A 16,931-nucleotide genomic window follows, 5' to 3' on the forward strand; every position below is an offset into this window, starting at 1 on the left:
GCGCTGTCACAAGACTGAGCGCTCGGAATCGCTGGCAGAAGCACCATCAGAGATAGTAACAACAGTAATTCTGACAGAAATCTGTACATGTGGATTCAACAGAACTCAATGGCATGGCCCGCTCTGTTGCACACCAAAGAGATTATGTCATAATTGGTAGTGATCTGTACAGAAATGAACTGAAATAATGTGTATAGAAGCTGAAAATACAAAGGACTGAGGGAGACGTCCCATGAAGTCACGAGGTTCAGACTAGACCCGCTTCTATCCTGACCCAGCCTCGGTGTGGCTGGATCTACGCCTGGTCTCAGGCCTGGAGAACAGTTCATGTCTAAGGGATTACAAATGTCTTTGAGCAGCAGTTTGTATTGTTCAAATGAACCACAGAACTTCTAACAACACTTGGCGATTGAAGCTCATGTACATGCACTTACAATGGAGTATCTCAGCTAACGCAACATGCTCAGATGGATACAGAGATGTGCAGACATATACATAGTTACCTATGCTAGACTATATACACGTACTTCTCTTGGATGCAGTGTATTGTACAGTACTGGTAATACACTCAACATCAGCCCTTTCAGCACTCCTCACAGGCAAGTGAGGAATCAGCAGCAGGAACACCCCAAGCAAATGATCCCCCTATTTCCTGAGCTTGGAAAGCCTGGGGGGTCTCAGAGGTATCCCACTCCAAGGCAGATCACCGGGTCCAGGAGAGCTCAAAGGGTGTCTCTTGGCACCACTATTTACATGCTTCAAGAGGGTTGACTTTAGCCAGTAAATTTTCCTCCTGGCCTCCGTTCTTTGTCAGGGAGTGACTGGCCATCCTAAAAGAACTCCTGATAGTTAACGGAGTATCTGACCTTTCTGATAGCTGTGTGGCCCTTCCTGCCTGTGTTAGGCAATTAGAGTTCCTGACAGGGCCGGGCCAGGGAGCACCCAGCACCGAACTCCTTGCGCTATGCAAAGGCTGGGGCCCAGCAGGAATCCCTGGGGAAGCAGAAGTGTCCAGGAGAGGGGAGGGAGGTATGCAGCACCACAGCCCACCCCATGACTAAAGTCACTCCATCTTTCTCACAGCATGGTGGTGTGGTGGCCTCTTGCCTCTGTGCTGGATTCCAGTTACAATTTGAGGGATGGTTTTGGTCAGTTTATTCAATTGTTAAGATTTTGTTAGAGGAGATTAAGCAAAATTAAACACGTGAGGAGGATTTTGCAGTAATGTCACTTGTCCAGCCTGTCTCCATGTTCTAATGTACAGCAGAACCTTTAGCAACAACCCCATTGTAGCAGAAAGCAGTAAAATTAAGGTAAGATGTAACGTTGGATTTAAAGTCCCAGTGCCCGTTTGTGACCATCTGAACAGGGTCTGGCACCACTGATGTTCTCTGTCCTTCTTCACTCTTTCTAGGACACGGTGTGTCCTTTCTGCATTGTGGTACACTAACCAGTCTTGTGTCCCTTAGTTTGAACTTGCTTCAGCAGCTGATTCAGGTCATCACATTGCAACAGGTTCTTCACCAACGTGAGATTAATTCCAGTGGGTTACCAGAATCCTGATGGCATGTAGCATGAGATTGAAGCAGTTGGAAAGACAGAACAGGACTTTGAAAATTAAAGTCTCCTCCTGTGATTTTAGTAAAGTCCCATCTCCAGTTATGTGAGTGCTTGGGTATTTCTACATCAGTGTCATCCATAAACATGGAATCCCAGTTCCAGTGTTAAAGTTCAGTGTCAGGGATTTCATAATTTCAAAATGACGAACATTTTGGTCAGTGTCAAGACAAATGTCTTGGGCCTTAATGATATTACTGTTACAAATAAACTCCTGGTGTTTCCCAGCCTGGTTTCAGCTAGGCCAGAGTTAATTCTCTACCTAGTTGCTGGTGCAGTGCTTTGGTTTTAGTCTGAGACTAATGCTGAGAACACACCAACATCAACAGTTTGCCTTTTATCTTCATGTTGTTGGGCTCATACTTTCTGCTGTTATGAACAGAGTCTGGTTTAATCCTAGCAGAATGGTAGGACTTGGTATATACTGAAGCATCACATGTTGTCAGGACACAAGCTATGATTTTCCTGTCCATGTTTTATAAGTCAAATTCACTTGGTGTTACCACCATTGGAATTCTCTTTCCATTTCAACCACATTGTCCCAGATCACTTTGGAACTTCAGTGGCTGGGGTGCCCTCGTCACCCTCTCTTATGGTGGTAGCCACAGTTGAGCTTGGATGCAGCTAAAGCCAGAGCAATGTTATATTGGACAAGTCCAAATGCATCCACAGTTACCTGGTGGTGTTTTCCATGAATTCTTTCCCATTCTGGTCATGTATCAGCTAATCAGCTGCAGCTGATGCTGAAGTGCTGCTGCTGCAGCTGATAAGGAGCTGCATCAGCTTTAGTGTCAGCCTAAAGCAAAGCATAGCAGTGGGCCAGCGGCCAGGAAGAAAATCAACTATCCCAGCCCAACCAGGAGAGCATCCACCCCTTATTTCATCCCAGTCACGTCATGCCAGACCTCACACTTGCCATCAGCACAATAAAATTGCCACTTTCTGCTCTTCATCTTTTTTCTTCCAAACATTCTTCTTCTAAAACTTCTCAAACATCTCCCTATTCATCAGGAGCTTCAGCATGCTGTTTCTTCTCCTCCTTCCTGGCATTTAATGCCATAAAACTGTAAAGTAGGGAGGAGGAAAGGGGACTGAATACAAGATGAAGGGGCAGAGAGGAGGAGACCTTCATCCCAGCTCACTTCAGTCATAGGCACCAGTCTCCTGGGAAGGCTCAGCTCCTTGACCAGTTACACCAGGAAAAACATTCTACTGCCTCTTAAGATGCTCTTGAGCTCCCTCTGCTTGTTCTCCTCAGAGGAGGCCAAAGGTGCAGACTGGGCATTAGGAAAAGGTTCTTCACCAAGGGGTGGTTGCTCACTGGAACAGGCTACCCAGAGGAGTTCTTATGGCACCAAGCCTGGCAGAGGTCAAGCAGCATCTGCATGATGTTCTTAGACACAGGGTTTAGTTGTCGGTTGTCTTGCAAGGAGCAGGGAGTTGGACTCGATGTTCCTTACAGGGCCTTTCCAACTCCAGATATTCTATTGTCCTATGATTCTGAGGTCATACTGAGAGCTAAAGATCAGACTGAATTCCCAACACTTCACCTGGTACCAGATGCCCTAAATGACACAAAGCATTTTCATTCAGTTAGGTCTCTCTTTAGTAGCATCAGATGTTCACTTCCCAACTTCCAAGTTGAGGTTTCGGTTCTTTTTCTGGAATCCTCTCTGCTCTCTGGATGCATTTGTCTGAATGCACACTCCTCTCAGACTTCATATCCATTGCCCGTGGAACAATAACAAGTTGGGGGATGTTAAACGGAATTGCACTAAAGGAGATTCTGCTGGAGCAGGGAAAACTGTTCCCATGTACTGGAAAGTGTGCCATGAGGACACACGACATTGCTGGTCACACACTTCTCTGACTCTCAACTTGACTTCATGATTAATTTGAGTCATGGCTTTCTTTTTAAGGTCTAGAGTGTAGATGCCCTCCACAGAGCAATCATCTTTCTATCCATGGCCCCTACCCTGAGGATCCAAAGGGAAAGCCCTTCTTAGCCATGCAATCTGAAAGTGAGGGGAAGCAGAAAGACCCATGCACTGGCGATGCCACAGCTTCATTATCAGTGCAGACACTCACAACAGGGACAGGGCTCCCACAGACCCACCTTGATGTACAAGTACCTTCTCATTGCAAGACAGGTGATGGAGCTTGAACCATCACCACCAACCCATATTTTTATTTAGCTATGTGCATTATTCCAGCAAGGAAGGTTGGGAAATGCAAGTAATGCAGAAGAACTGAGGCGAGAGAGTGAGCAAGACAGCAACTGGAAGCTCCCTGCTGACTGAAACCAGGATAGCAAATTCCATCTCCTGCTCCTCAGGCCCTCCAATCCCTGTGCCAGCCATCAGTGCCTCTGCAGAGCTCCAGAACATGCCACCACTGCTCCAGTGGTGGCCCTTGTGCTCACACACCATTGCTGTGGAGCTCTGCTCTCTCCCTGACCCAGCTGCCTCTTGTCACCCACTGTGGAACAATGAGGCGTTAGGGGCTGATGGTTCCACTGCTCACACTCAGGCCACCTACACTGCAACAGGTACCACTGCAGTGTGACAAATGGCACTGTGACCCTGAAGCAGAGTGTCCAGCAGTGAGCACTCTCTCCCCTCCTTACCCAGCTTTGGGAAACTTGGATTTCTCTACCTTGTTGCAAGAATCACCTTTCTTCTTCATTTGCCCATAAACTAAAACACAACAAGTTTCACCTCAGCATGAGGAAGAACTTCTTTCCACTGAGGGTGGCAGAGCCCTGGAACAGGCTGCCCAGGGGGGTTTGTGGTGTTCTCCCTCTCTGGAGACATTCCAAACCCACCTGGACATGTTCCTGTGTAACCTGCTCCTGGTGGCCCTGCCTTGGCAGGGCGTTGGACTGAATGATCTCCAGAGGTCCCTTCCAATCCTAATGGTTCTGTGATAATGTCAAGTGACTTTCAGGGTGATGGGGGCTTGCTGTCACCTCTACTCTGGGAACCAAGTCCCATCCATACCAGATATCCATCCTTTTACTATCCAAGAACAGAACAGGATTTCAAGTGTTCATCATCCCAGTAGGGATCATCCCAATAGGGATGATGTCCACACCCGTCCAAGTCTCCCTACTTGAATTGTCAACATGCCATTTGTGCAGCAAACTCTGCGAGCTCTAACAGAGAACCAGCTTAGAAAGCTGTTTTGCTGACCTGGGGACACTTCTCTTTAACATAGTTATCTTCAGATTCAGACACTTGCTGATATTCCAGTATTCCCATGTTGATGTAAAACCCTCCTTACTTTGTATCAAGAGAAGCTGGAACAAACTCAGTGTACTGGAAATGAGAGAGAGCACTCTGTTGGTGCTGTTAAGCTTTGTTACTTCCTTCTGAGGCTGAGCAGCTTGGAGAACAGAGTGGGATTTGTGCTCCCCAAGACCAGACAGGCTGTGCACACACCTGGTAACCAGTGTTTCCTCCTGCTGGGAGCTTCCCCCAGCATCTCTTATTCCTCCAGGATCTCCTGTTCCCAGCCCTGGCACGCTCCTGGCTCACATGCTGCACAGGTTCCCCCCCAGGTGCCAGCTCAGACCCAGAAGCTCTCCCGATACTCCCAGCCTCACCACTTCAGAGTTATCAATGAAGGAGTCGGATTCATCATATCCATACCCCATGTCAATCAAGTCCTGAATCTGGTCCTTCCTACATCTCTTGCCACCCTAAACAAGAACAGATTGACAGTGTTCAGTCTGTTTTCCAGTTCCCCCAGGAGAGCCCCGGCACAGGACACTGACACTGGCTCCAGCACAGGAAAAAGAACAAGATCTTTTGTGCTCTGATAAACAGCAGAACCAGACCAGCATTAACTGCCTGAGATCTGAACAGCACTGCCCATTCTCAGGAGTAACATAAGATATAGAACAAAAATACATGCATTTTTCCACAAACTTCCTCACCAGATCCTCCACTTCTTACCTTTCCTTTTCGTTGATGTTAAAGGGATCAGGCAGGTCTTTCTTTTGTAGAAATGAGAGACAAAACCATGAGAATCAATCCCGTCCCGCTGCCACAACAACCCTGTGCATTAAACCCATCACAACCAGAGTATCCAGGTGGAACCTCTGATACATCAACCTTCAGTACAGTGTTCTGGGAGTGACTCTAGGTTACGGGTGCTCTCTCAGACTATTCTGTACTTGTCTCTCCTTCTCCTGACTCTCAACAGACAATACAAAACCAAGCAGCAAGAACCATCAATCAACTGCTAAACAGTTCTTAAGAGCAACAGCAGGAATGAGCAGAGTAGTCAACTTTTCCTTCCAGAAAAGAGCACCTATAATACAATTAAAGTGGCTACAGATGTTTGCATGTTGTTGTATCCTGAGAAATGCCTTTCAACAGGCAAACAGCCTTGTCAAGCAGCTCCTCACAGCACCACGTTGGCCAGCTGGGAGGAGATGCCAAGCACTAAGGTGGAAATATCCACATGCAGCAGAGCAGGGTCCCCACTGGGGAAGTATCCCTCCTATGGATGCTGTTGTGGTTTAAGCCCAGTTGGCAGCTAAGTACCAGGCAGCCACTCGGTCCCTGCCTGACTCTGCTGATGGGATGGGGAGGAGAACTGGGGAAAATAAGGAAAACCTATAGGTTGAGATAAGAACAGCTAATAATTGACATAAAATATGATGTTAACACTTAAATATTTGTAATGGAAAGGGAGACAACAAAAAGAGAGGAAGACCACCCAAGAAAACCTCAGTGATGCATCTCCCAGCTTCCAAATACACTCCAGCAGCAAAGAGCACACTCACCTTGTCTTCCCAAGGACCGACTTCTCTTCCCTGTTGACAGCTCTCCACCAGATCCGGGTAGTAGAACTCGGGATACCGCTGGTCATTGGACTGGAAGAGCGGCACACTAATGCGCACAGTTGCCCCGGCGGGGAGGGAGCCCTCCGGCTCATCCCCGCCTTCCCTCCCGCTCGGCCTGAAGCTGGTGCTCGGTGCGGTGGGCAGGGTGGTGAACGCGATCCTGCGGCGCTTGGCCATGGCCGCACCGGGATAATGTCATGGGCCGGCTGCGGATAACGGAGCACGTCGGGGTGGGAAAAGTCTGGTAAAGCAGAAGTTCCCTCGAGAAGTGCCGGGCGCTGCGCTCGCTGCAAGAGGTAGAGACAGAGTCAGCGCTGGCCCAGGCGCTCCCGCAGCGCTGCCCGCTCCGGGGCTCCGGCTGCGCCCCGCGCCGTTCCGTTACGAACGGCTGCGGGAGGAACCGCCGGACCCCACCGGCGACACGGACTCGGGCCCTGCTCCCGCCGCAACTCTCCCGGACATCCCTGGCCCTGCACGGTGCATCCCTACTGCTCCACCAGCCCGAAAGGGAAGGGGAAAAAGAAGAAAAGGAAAAAGAAAGAAAAGGGAAAGAAAGAAAAGGGAAAAGAAAAAGAAAGAAAAGGGAAAGAAAGAAAAGGAAAAAGAAAGAAAAGGAAAAAGAAAAAGAAAGAAAAGGAAAAAAGAAAGAAAAGGAAAAAGTAAAAAGGAAAAGTAAAAGGAAAAAGAAAGCAAAGGAAAAAGAAAGAAAAGGGTAGGAAATAAAAGGAAAAAGAAAAAAGGAAAAAGGAAAGGAACAGGGAAAGGAGAGGGGAAAGGGAAGGAGCCGGTACCGAGGGGGCTGAGGGTACCGCTGCCTCTCACGCTCTCACCTCCGCCAACTGCCGCCGGAGGGCGCTGCGCTCGCGCTGAAGCCGATTGTTGCCGGCCACGCCCCACGTGACGAGCGCGGGCCAATCCACGGGCAGGAGCCTCCCTCCCACCTGAGGCAGCCTCTCGCCGCGGCGGGGCCGGGGCCGGTGCGAGAACGGCGGGGCGGGCTGCGGAGCGCCGGGAGCTGCGGGCGGCAGCAGGGCTGGGGCAGCAGGGCTCTGGCTGTGGCCGATGGGCAGCTGAGGGAAGCTCTCGGCCCCCTCAGCGCCTGCTCCCGAGTCGCTGCCGGCACCGCCGTCCTCTGCACCACCACCTTCGGGGCCAGCCCGGAGCAGGGAGTGGAGCCGTGCTCATTCAGCAGATACAGAGCTGGAGATGGAGAGAGGCAGAGATGGGCTCGTAGGGCACAGGCAGCACATGCCCCCCTCACACAGGCGAGCCTGCCCCTGTTCCACAGCAGGATGCCACATCGCGTGCAGGGCTGTGCCGGAGCAGGGACACAGACGGGAGCAGTGAGGTGTTCCAGGAGACTCGCAGCAGGGTCGAGATGTTCTCCAACCGATTACAAATGGGGTTTCCAGAAACCCTTCCACAGGAAAACTCCACCATCAGAGACCTCAGGATCCCCCAGTGCTCAGTGCTGCACAGCCCGCACTGCACACAGGAGAGGACGGAACAGAGCTGGTCCTTTCCTGCGCCCCAGCTGTACAAACCCTTCCCCACCTCCCTCTCACTCCCCGAGTGCTGTGCTGTGCACAGCACTGCTGCTTCACTCGTGTCTGGTGGGTGCCACGGAGGGACGGGACTAGGGCCATGCAGCCAGCAGTGGGGCCCACCAGGTACCAGTGTGGACCAGAAGGAACTGCTCCAGCACTCACAGAGAGAGAAACTGTGTTTAACAGCATCTGGTGATCCTTCCTGCCAGCTACTCGCTGTTTCCAGCTGAAGCCAGGTGAACTAGTGCCAACCCTGGCACACAGAACTCTCACCAAGGGAGAGTGAGCATTTTGTCATGTCCTTTAACGCTTGCCCTGGAACAAGTTCTTACCCCAGGGGGCACTGCCCCCTTATCCCACAGCAGCCCAGTTCTTTAAAAGCCTTGGGTGAAAAGTGTTATAGAACCGCAGATAATACTACACCAAACACATGACCTTGTAGTGACCAGAGCTCCCAGCAGGAGCATGTGTTCTGCACCAGGCAGATCAGAGAATCCACCAGAATGGGTCCAATTTTCACTTCAGTGAATCACTTTGAGTTATTTGGGATTTAAGACGCTGTAGCAAACAGCCACAATACCGACTACATACTATAGCAGAGAGAGGAGAGAAAAAAAGGCACAACTACTCTTGCAGGGAGCTGAACCAGAGCTTTCATCCAAAGACCAGCTCCCAGGACCCCTCCAGCCACACACAGCACAACTCCCACAGCAGGATCCACAACCAGCTCAAGCAGCTGAGGTGACATGGATGGGAACACTCCATGCCCAGTCAGGAAGATGTAACTCCTCGGCATGCACTTCTCACTCATAGATCCAGTGCTCGGCTGTGTCCTGCCAGCAGGTCAGCTCCTCCGGCAGGAACCACAAGGAGATCTCCTGCCTGGCACTCTCAACTGAGTCGCTGCCATGGATCACATTCCTGGTGGGAAGACAAAAGGAATCAGCCAGCACTAAGCAGAGAAAGGTGAGAGGGAAGCTGCAGTTTGGAGTTATTTCCCCTTGAGAGATTTGATTAAACTGATTGATCCAGTTACATCCTACAACATTCCTCCACATCCTACAACATTCCTTCTCACCGCAGAGCCATTCTCCCTCCAGCTCAGCGGCTGGCTATGATTATGCTGAATGTGGCTTAGGCCATGGATATGTCTTCGTACAACAAGAAGCCATTTGTTTGCTAAGGGAGGAGCTGCCCATGGCTGTTAATTTGGAGGTTGCTTTGGATTTATGTCAGGAATTCAAGTATTGCCTCCAGACTTCCCCCATTCCAGGTTTCCCCCTGTTGAAGCAGGTTTGGTATCAGACACCACAGAATGGACACCTAAGCCAGGAGGATTTGATACAAGCTGTCTACCAGAAGCCAGGCTGCAGCCATCCCTGGTCACCACTTGTGGATCCTCACCCGTGAACAGCCCCAGCACATGTAGAGCTCCAGCCTGGCTTTTGTTACAGCCTCAGATGCTGAGGAAAAGACAAGCAAATCCCACCTGCTTTCCAAAGAGAAGGCCTGAGGAGGCAGAAGAGGCACAAACCCACGCTCTGGAAAGCAAGCCGCAGGAAGAAGAGCACAGTTCATCCTGCAAGGGCTGCTCTGCACACAGTCAGAGGGAGACAGCTTGCTCTGAGCACAGAAGGGAGCAGCTCTGCTCTGCAGATGCAGACTCACATGGCTCAGGAAGACCTGGAGAGGATGCCCTGGAATACTGAGGGACCAAAAAGGCAAAGCTCTCACTTGCTGACTTCAAGGCAGAAGTCTCCTCGGATGGTGCCAGGCCTGGAATCAGCTGGGTTAGTCTCCCCAATCATCGTGCGAACGGTCTTGACCACGTCCAGGCCCTGCCAGACCTACGTGACACCAAAACAAGAATCAGCTTTAACAACTCCCCCAGCAGGTCATACCATAAGTCCTCTACATTCCGCATCAGATCCACCTGGGTGAGAGACAGAAAAGGGTCCCCGTAAAGTCTTCAAATGTTGATTTTGGAAAATCATCAGAATTTTCTGTGGATTGAATTTATCACAGAATCCCAAACTGGTTTGTGTTGGAAGGAACCTTAAAGCTCACCCAGTTCTAACCCCCTGACACAGGCAGGGACACCTTGCACTAGACCAAGCTGCTCCAAGCCCCATCCAACCTGGCCTTGAACACTGCCAGGGATGGGGCAGCCACAGCTTCTCTAGGCACCCTGTGCCAGTGCCTCAGCACCCTCACAGGAAAGAGCTTCTGCCTAAGAGCTCATCTCAGTCTCCCCTCTGTCAGGTTAAAGCCATTCCCCCTCGTCCTGTCCCTACAGGCCCTTGTCCAAAGCCCCTCTCCAGGTTTCTTGGAGCCCCTTTAGGCACTGGAGCTGCTCTAAGGTCTCCCCTTAAGGAGCCTTCTCTTCTCCAGGCTGAACCAGCCCAGCTCTCTCAGCCTGGCTCCAGAGCAGAGCTGCTCCAGCCCTCGCAGCATCTCTGTGGCCTCCTCTGGACTCGCTCCAACAGCTCCACGTCCCTCTTGTGCTGCTGCCCCAGAGCTGGATCAGGACTGTGCGGGGGGAGGGGGTCCTCCCCAGAGAGCAGCAGAGGGGGACAATCCCCTCCCTCTTGTGCTGCTCACGCTCTGGGGATGCAGCCCAGCGCATGGGGAGTTCTGGGCTCAAGCACTCACTGAAACCAGGTCATGGGGAGCTGCTCACTGACCAACACCCCCAAGTCCTTCTCCTCAGAGTTGTTCCATCCAGTCTCCCGCAGCCCCTGTGTTTGTGCTGGGGATTGCCCCAGGCCAGAGGCAGGACCTTGCACATGGCCTGGTTGGACTTCACAAGGTTTCCACAGGCCAAATTTACTACAGAAAACATCCCTGCAGTCCAGTGCAGCTCCAAGAGGCCTCCTGAAGAGACAGGACACCTTGTTTCCATCATACCACACACAAGTGCTGCTTACTCATTGCACTTACTTTCTGTTCCTTGGTTCTGGAGAACCTGGCCAGCACTCACCATGGCTACAATGGGCCCAGAGCTCATGTACTTCACCAGCCGGCTGTAGAAGGGTCGGTCACGGTGGGCTATGTAGTGCTCCTTCAGCAGCTCCTCCGAGGCCTGAGCACAAAGAGCACAAAGCTTAGTCTGCCAGAGCAGGTGGGGACTTGGGCAAGGTTACACCTAAGACATGTAAAAGCTGGACAGTGCCTGTTCAACTTCAGCTCCTGCACAGATGTGCGCTTCCAGGAGCAAACCAGCTTCACTTTGTTGAAGCCTGACATACAGAGGGAAGAAGTTTCTTGGTCAGAAGAGCAGCTTACAGCAGCCATGCATGAGAGCCCTGGGGCATGGACACCCCAAGGGAGAAGCTTTCACCCCATGGCTGGCATAGAATCACAGAATCAAAGAGTGGTTTCAGTTAGAAGGGAGCTTTAAAACTCCTCCAGTCCCAACCCCCTGCCATGGGCAGGGACACCTTCCACTAGACCAGGTTGCTCCAAGCCCCTGTGTCCAACCTGCCCTTGAGCACTGCCAGGGATGGGGCAGCCACAGCTTCTCTGGGCACCCTGTGCCAGCGCCTCAGCACCCTCACAGGGAAGAGCTTCTGCCTAAGAGCTCATCTCAGTCTCCCCTCTGTCAGGTTAAAGCCATTCCCCCTTGGCCTGTCCCTACAGGCCCTTATATCTTCCTTATACCTAACCTGAATCTCCCCTGTTTCAGTTCGAACCGGTTATCCCTTGTCCTATTGCTACAGTCCCTGATGCAGTCTCTCTCCAGCACCCACCTCTCCAGGAATGATTTAAGCCCCTGGGTGCCAAAATCCTGCTGACCTGTGATTTCCCGGTGCCCGAATGACCCCGGCAGAGCCGAACGGGGCTTGTCCCGAGCTCCTGTGCTCCCAGCCCCTCACCTGCAGGAGCTTCATCCCCACCAGCTGCAGCCCCTTCCTCTCGAACCGCCGGATGATCTCCCCGACCAGGTGCCGCTGCACCCCGTCCGGTTTGATGGCCACGAACGTGCGCTCGTTGATGCCGCCGCAGCCTGCAAGGACAAGGTGAGGCGTCACAGCGGGGAAGGCGGCCACCGTGGGCCCTCAGCCGCGGGGTCCCGGTCCGGTCCCGTCCCGTCCCGTTCCGCTCCGTTCCGTTCCGCACCGCTGTGGAAGAGGCCGGCGAAGAGGCCCAACACCAGGCAAATCATGGCGGTGCCGCCGTTAAGCGGGCCGCGCCGGGCTCACAGCGCCCCTTGCGCCGCCCCGTGAGCGGCGGAGCCACCGTACTGGGGAGAGGAGCAGCGGGGCGGGCAGCGCGGCGGGGCCGGGGGCGCGGCGAGAGAAACCTCGGGGAGGCGCTGGAGAAGCAGCGGGTCCCGCGGCCGGAGGGGGCTGCGCCCGGCTCTGCCTGCGCGGGCGGCCGCGCTCCCGGCTGCCAGCCCGCGGGGCCGCACAGCCTGCAGCCTGTCTGTTAGGCTCGTGTGGCCCCGTTACTTCTGTCGCTGCTGTCGTGACTGCGGACGAGCTGTGGCCTGATTGTGGCAGGTACCTGCTGCGCTGCCCGCGCTGCTCCCGAGCACCCCGGAGTACCAGCTCCTGCGGCTCTGGAGCTGGCAAGCCCGGGCTGGCGTCTCTGGAGAGGGAACTAGACTCGGTCTGACAGCCCCACGTCCCTCTTGTGCTGCTGCCCCAGGACTGCAGGGGGGGTCTCCCCAGAGCGCAGCAGATGGGGACAATCCCCTCCCTCTCCTGCTGCTCATGCTCTGGGGGTGCAGCCCAGCACATGGGGAGTTCTGGGCTCAAGCGCTCACTGAACCGGGTCATGGGGAGCTTCTCATTGATTGTATCTTGAATTGCTCTGTTCATTAGCATCTGTCATGTGCCAATATTGCTAATTACATTAGCCCTACACAACTCATTCACTTCACTGCTAACTGCTGGCAGCAAGGTTTGTTTAACTAAACATGTTTTTTAAGGATACATGGTTTGTACCCTTAAATATTCAGACTTCTGGTCTGCTCACTCTCCTCCGTGCAGGTCTTGGGCAGACTCTCGGTTCTTTGTATGACAGGGACCCAGTTGCTTTATTTGACATGGTTTTGAGTAAATTATTACTATGCTTGCACCAATAAAATAATTAGCGGTCATATTCTGGGGGTCTATAGCATGGCTTTGCCTGAGGAAGATTGTCCCTGTTTGCTCCAACACAGTTGTGCTGACTATTCTGCCTGCAGAAAAGTCTTTGTAGGATAAATGTTGTCACCCGCTCTGCTGTGGGATTTGCTGTGAACGGTGGGTACAGCCAGTGCCTGGGACATGGTGGAGGTTCCGCAAGTGGAACCTTTCTTCAGGTGAGAGATCCCTTCGAGCAGGTTGCCCTGGTGGGGCAGGCTGCTGATGTAATATAGCACACAGCCCAAGAACATGCTCTGTGATGTCCACTATGGCTGTATCAGTACCTACCTCATCCTCAGAGATCCTCTCTGTCCCTGGGTTTCACTGGGTTCCCTTCTGCTCCGGAGCTGATCAGTTCAGTTGTTGGTCCTCTCCTCTTCCCCGTTCCTGCCTAGGTTTCAACCCTGCTCCTGCCTTCCCAACCCTCCTCTCTACTCCTCACCTCACTTCACCAGCTTTTCTTTCCTCTCCCTGCGTGCTCAAGCACACAGTGGCACACAGCCCAGCACCCTGCCTGTGCCCCAAGGTCCACCCCTTGGACTGGGCTGTCCTGCTGGCAAAGCTCTCTCATGAAAGAAGGTGCTGATGTTCTTAAGGTGGGTAAGCAGCATGTTCTCAGAACCAGCTTCCTGGCCGCAAATTGTTCAGCCTGTTGGCTAAGTTCAGTCTTCTTGCACACACACAGAGATTAAGTTTCTACAAATGTAATAAACTTTGTTCTTGGTGACCAGAAGAGCTGGCTTTGGAAGTTTGCCTTTGGCAACCTAGAATGCATGAGAAGGTTTTGGCAGTCACTGTGGCAAATGGGCCGTTTCTGTTGCAGGTACTTGGCTGAAGAAAGGAAGGACAGTTTTACAGGTGCCTGCAGTGATGGTCACAGAGTCAGCAATCCAGCCAGCACATGCATGTGCTGTAGCAACCACACTCCCAATGCTTGCAGAATTCCTTGTTTCACACTAGTGTTTGTGTTTCTTAATGCTGATGAAATATCTCTTTTGTTCTGTCCTTTGCCACAGGTCTCCTCAAGGATCCTGGCTCAGGGGTGAAGGTTTGAAATTCATTGGACTGTAAATATTCTTTTGAGCTTCAGGCAATTCCCTGCAGCATAACCTGGAGGAGAAACATGCCAAGCACAGTTCACTCCAGTGAGTCCTTCTCCTCTTCTCTGTGCATGTGAGCTGGCAACTGAGGTGCCAGCAGAAGAAAGCTTGGACTTAGTTCTCTAGGCTGGACACTGGAGCCTCAGAAACCTGACCAGCTGGCTTGGGCAATGGAGCTGGGTCTGATTCTCATGCAGATTATTCCAAAACCAATGTCTTCTAAACATCTACACCCCATGGCTTTCAGCAGATGTGTACCTGGGAACAGGCAGTAAGCAGGAATGAGCCCACCACAAGATGTTCATACAGAGGTTTCACTGGGGTACTGAGCCACATTTCCAGCCGGAATGCTATGCGTGGCACAGCATGAAGCCACCACTGCACATCTGGAAGCTGCCAGGTGCATTTGCTGCCAGCCCTCTCGTTTGGAAAGCTTCTGGGATTGCTTCTGGGACCTCCTCATGGGGAACCTGAAAGGGCAGGTACCTTCTGGTACCACTTACAGTTCCCATTTGAGTTTGTTTCCCGCGTAGCAGTGGAGGCTGTTCTCAGGCTGAAAATTGCTGTGTTTGCTGTCGCTGGATAAAACATTACAGATACTGTGGTCATATAATGGACTACAGATAATGTAGGTGCAGATAACATGTTCATCAAAGTGTGTGCAGTGCAAAGGCATTTTATGTCCTTTTGTCTTAGTTAGCATCACCTGCTGTTGTCCGGGCTTCCTCACCAGGTTATTTTTGCACCTTCAGTGACTTGCTGGCTCAGGGAGGATTCTTTCCTTTCAGTTCAGCCACGGTCTGTCACCACTGCAGTGTTGACAGAGCCTTGTGAGTGCTGGTGCCTCTCACAGGCTCTGCACAGGTGGGGACTTGCTGTCTGCTTTTCAACCTGGCTGCTGCTGAAAATGATTTCATCTTCTTTACTGTCCTGGGTTCAGCAGCAGCAGTCATTTTTCTCCTTCTTAGTAGCTGGTGCAGTGCTGTGGTTTTGAGTTTCAGCCTGGGAACAGCGCTGATAACACCGATGTTTTTAGTTGCTGCTCAGTAATGTTTACTCTGCCCAAGGACTTTGTGAGCCTCATGCTCTGCCAGGGAGGAGGGAAAGCTGTGAGGAAGTGGAGACAGGACACCTGACCCAAACTAGCCAAAGAGGTATTCCATACCACAGCATGTCAAGCCCAGTGTATAAACTGGGGGCAGTTACTCGGAAGGGTTAGATCACTGCTCAGTCAGGCTGGGTATCAGTTGGCGGGTGGTGAGCAGTTGTATTCTCTTCCCTTGTTACTTCCCGTATCATCATTATCATTGGTGGTAGCAGTAGTGATTTGTGTTATACCTTAGTTACTGGGCTGTTTTTATCTCAACCCATGGGAGTTACATTCCTTCGATTCTCCTCCCCATCCCTCTGGGAGCAGGCAGGGAGGAAGAAGAGGGGAGTGAGAGAGTGAGCTGCGTGGCTGACTGGTCTTAAACCATGACATTTAGGATGGTCCCATGGTGAAGACTGAAGAGGTGACAGAGGTGGTGGTAGTGATAGAGCCAGATTTTCTTGAGTACCTCTTTTCGCTAACCCTGGCAACACAGACTGAGAGCCAGACTGGCACAAAGTGCTCTACAGCAGAGCCGCTTTGCAAAGTGAACAACAAAGCGGGGGGAGGATTCACTCACAACTGCCACTGCTGTACTCTGAGGCAAAGCTGTGTGACAGAGGGCAGTGATTTGAGAGAACTTGTGGGGAAGCGGTATTCAAGTGCAGGTCTTTAGGGATATATGCAGGCTCCTGCCTTTAACCCCAGGACAGGGGGGACTGGACAGGCCAGGTTTGCCTTTCCTTGCATTTAGCTTTTCCATTTTCATGGAGTCCATAAAAGATTTGCTTGAAAGAAATGCTGGGAGTACACAGCCCTTGGGGACACTCATATTTTGAGGCAGGGAGATTTGTGTGCAGTCCTTCAGCATTTATACCTGTCTAGGCAGCCTGTGCTGCTGTGCTGAGAAGTTCCCCAGTTACAGAATCATAGAATGGTTTGGGTTGGAAGAGACCTTAAAGCTCATTTGGGAGGTGGCAGATGTGGGTGGGTAAAGTCTGGCCTCTTCCTCCTTATCAGACAGCAGTGCCGAGGTGTGAATACATTGAGCTTGTGTGTGAGATACTGGAGGTAAAGCTTCTTACAATACTTGAAGGTTTATGTTTCTTGGGGTTGAGCTGTATGGAGAAGGCTCCACTGGTGAGCTCCTCTGTGTGAGGAATGCTTTGCCAGGAGAGGTGGTGGCTGGCTTGGACCAGGTTACATCCGCTTCTGTCATCCTTCACCCTGGCCCGCAGTGGGACTGAAGAGGGACTGCAGGCTTTGATGCACAGTTTAGAGTCTTGTCTTCTTAAGACCCTGATTCAGAACGGGTCCAGCCTCCCCTCCCCAGCCCCAACAACAACTGCCCGTGTCTCTGTGAAAGGAACTGCTGGTCCTTGCTCACGTCTTTGCCTTGCAGAGCCTGTGTCCCATGGCAGAGCAGCAACACTCCTTGTGATACCTCAGCAGCCATAAACTAGGTCAAATACCATCTAAACCCTTGCTTGATATCCCTTGAACTAAATTCCTGCCCTGCCTCAGTATGCCCCAAAGGGGGTCATGATTCGCTGGCTTACTGGGAGCCAAGAAGGATGAGCAGGATTTACCACA

General features: G+C 51.9%; 1 protein-coding gene and 1 long non-coding RNA gene across 2 annotated transcripts; both read right to left on the reverse strand.

Annotated features, from left to right (window-relative positions):
* Positions 1-5,266: 5,266 nt before the first annotated feature.
* On the reverse strand, positions 5,267-6,467 carry LOC136017716 (uncharacterized). The gene is made up of 3 exons (XR_010614054.1): positions 6,410-6,467; positions 5,574-5,614; positions 5,267-5,317 (listed from the first exon to the last, which is right to left on the reverse strand). It is a non-coding gene; the product is annotated as an uncharacterized LOC136017716 (long non-coding RNA).
* A 2,179-nt stretch (positions 6,468-8,646) lies between these two features.
* NME3 (NME/NM23 nucleoside diphosphate kinase 3) lies at positions 8,647-12,265 on the reverse strand. Its single transcript, XM_065683741.1, has 5 exons — positions 12,136-12,265; positions 11,892-12,022; positions 10,997-11,098; positions 9,751-9,863; positions 8,647-8,937 (listed from the first exon to the last, which is right to left on the reverse strand). The coding sequence occupies exons 1-5, from the start codon at positions 12,179-12,181 to the stop codon at positions 8,820-8,822; spliced, it is 510 nt and encodes a 169-aa protein (XP_065539813.1). The 5' UTR covers positions 12,182-12,265; the 3' UTR covers positions 8,647-8,819.
* Between the last annotated feature and the right edge of the window lie 4,666 nt (positions 12,266-16,931).

Source organism: Lathamus discolor, chromosome 6 (genome assembly GCF_037157495.1).
Source record: "Lathamus discolor isolate bLatDis1 chromosome 6, bLatDis1.hap1, whole genome shotgun sequence".
Taxonomy (NCBI): domain Eukaryota; kingdom Metazoa; phylum Chordata; class Aves; order Psittaciformes; family Psittacidae; genus Lathamus; species Lathamus discolor.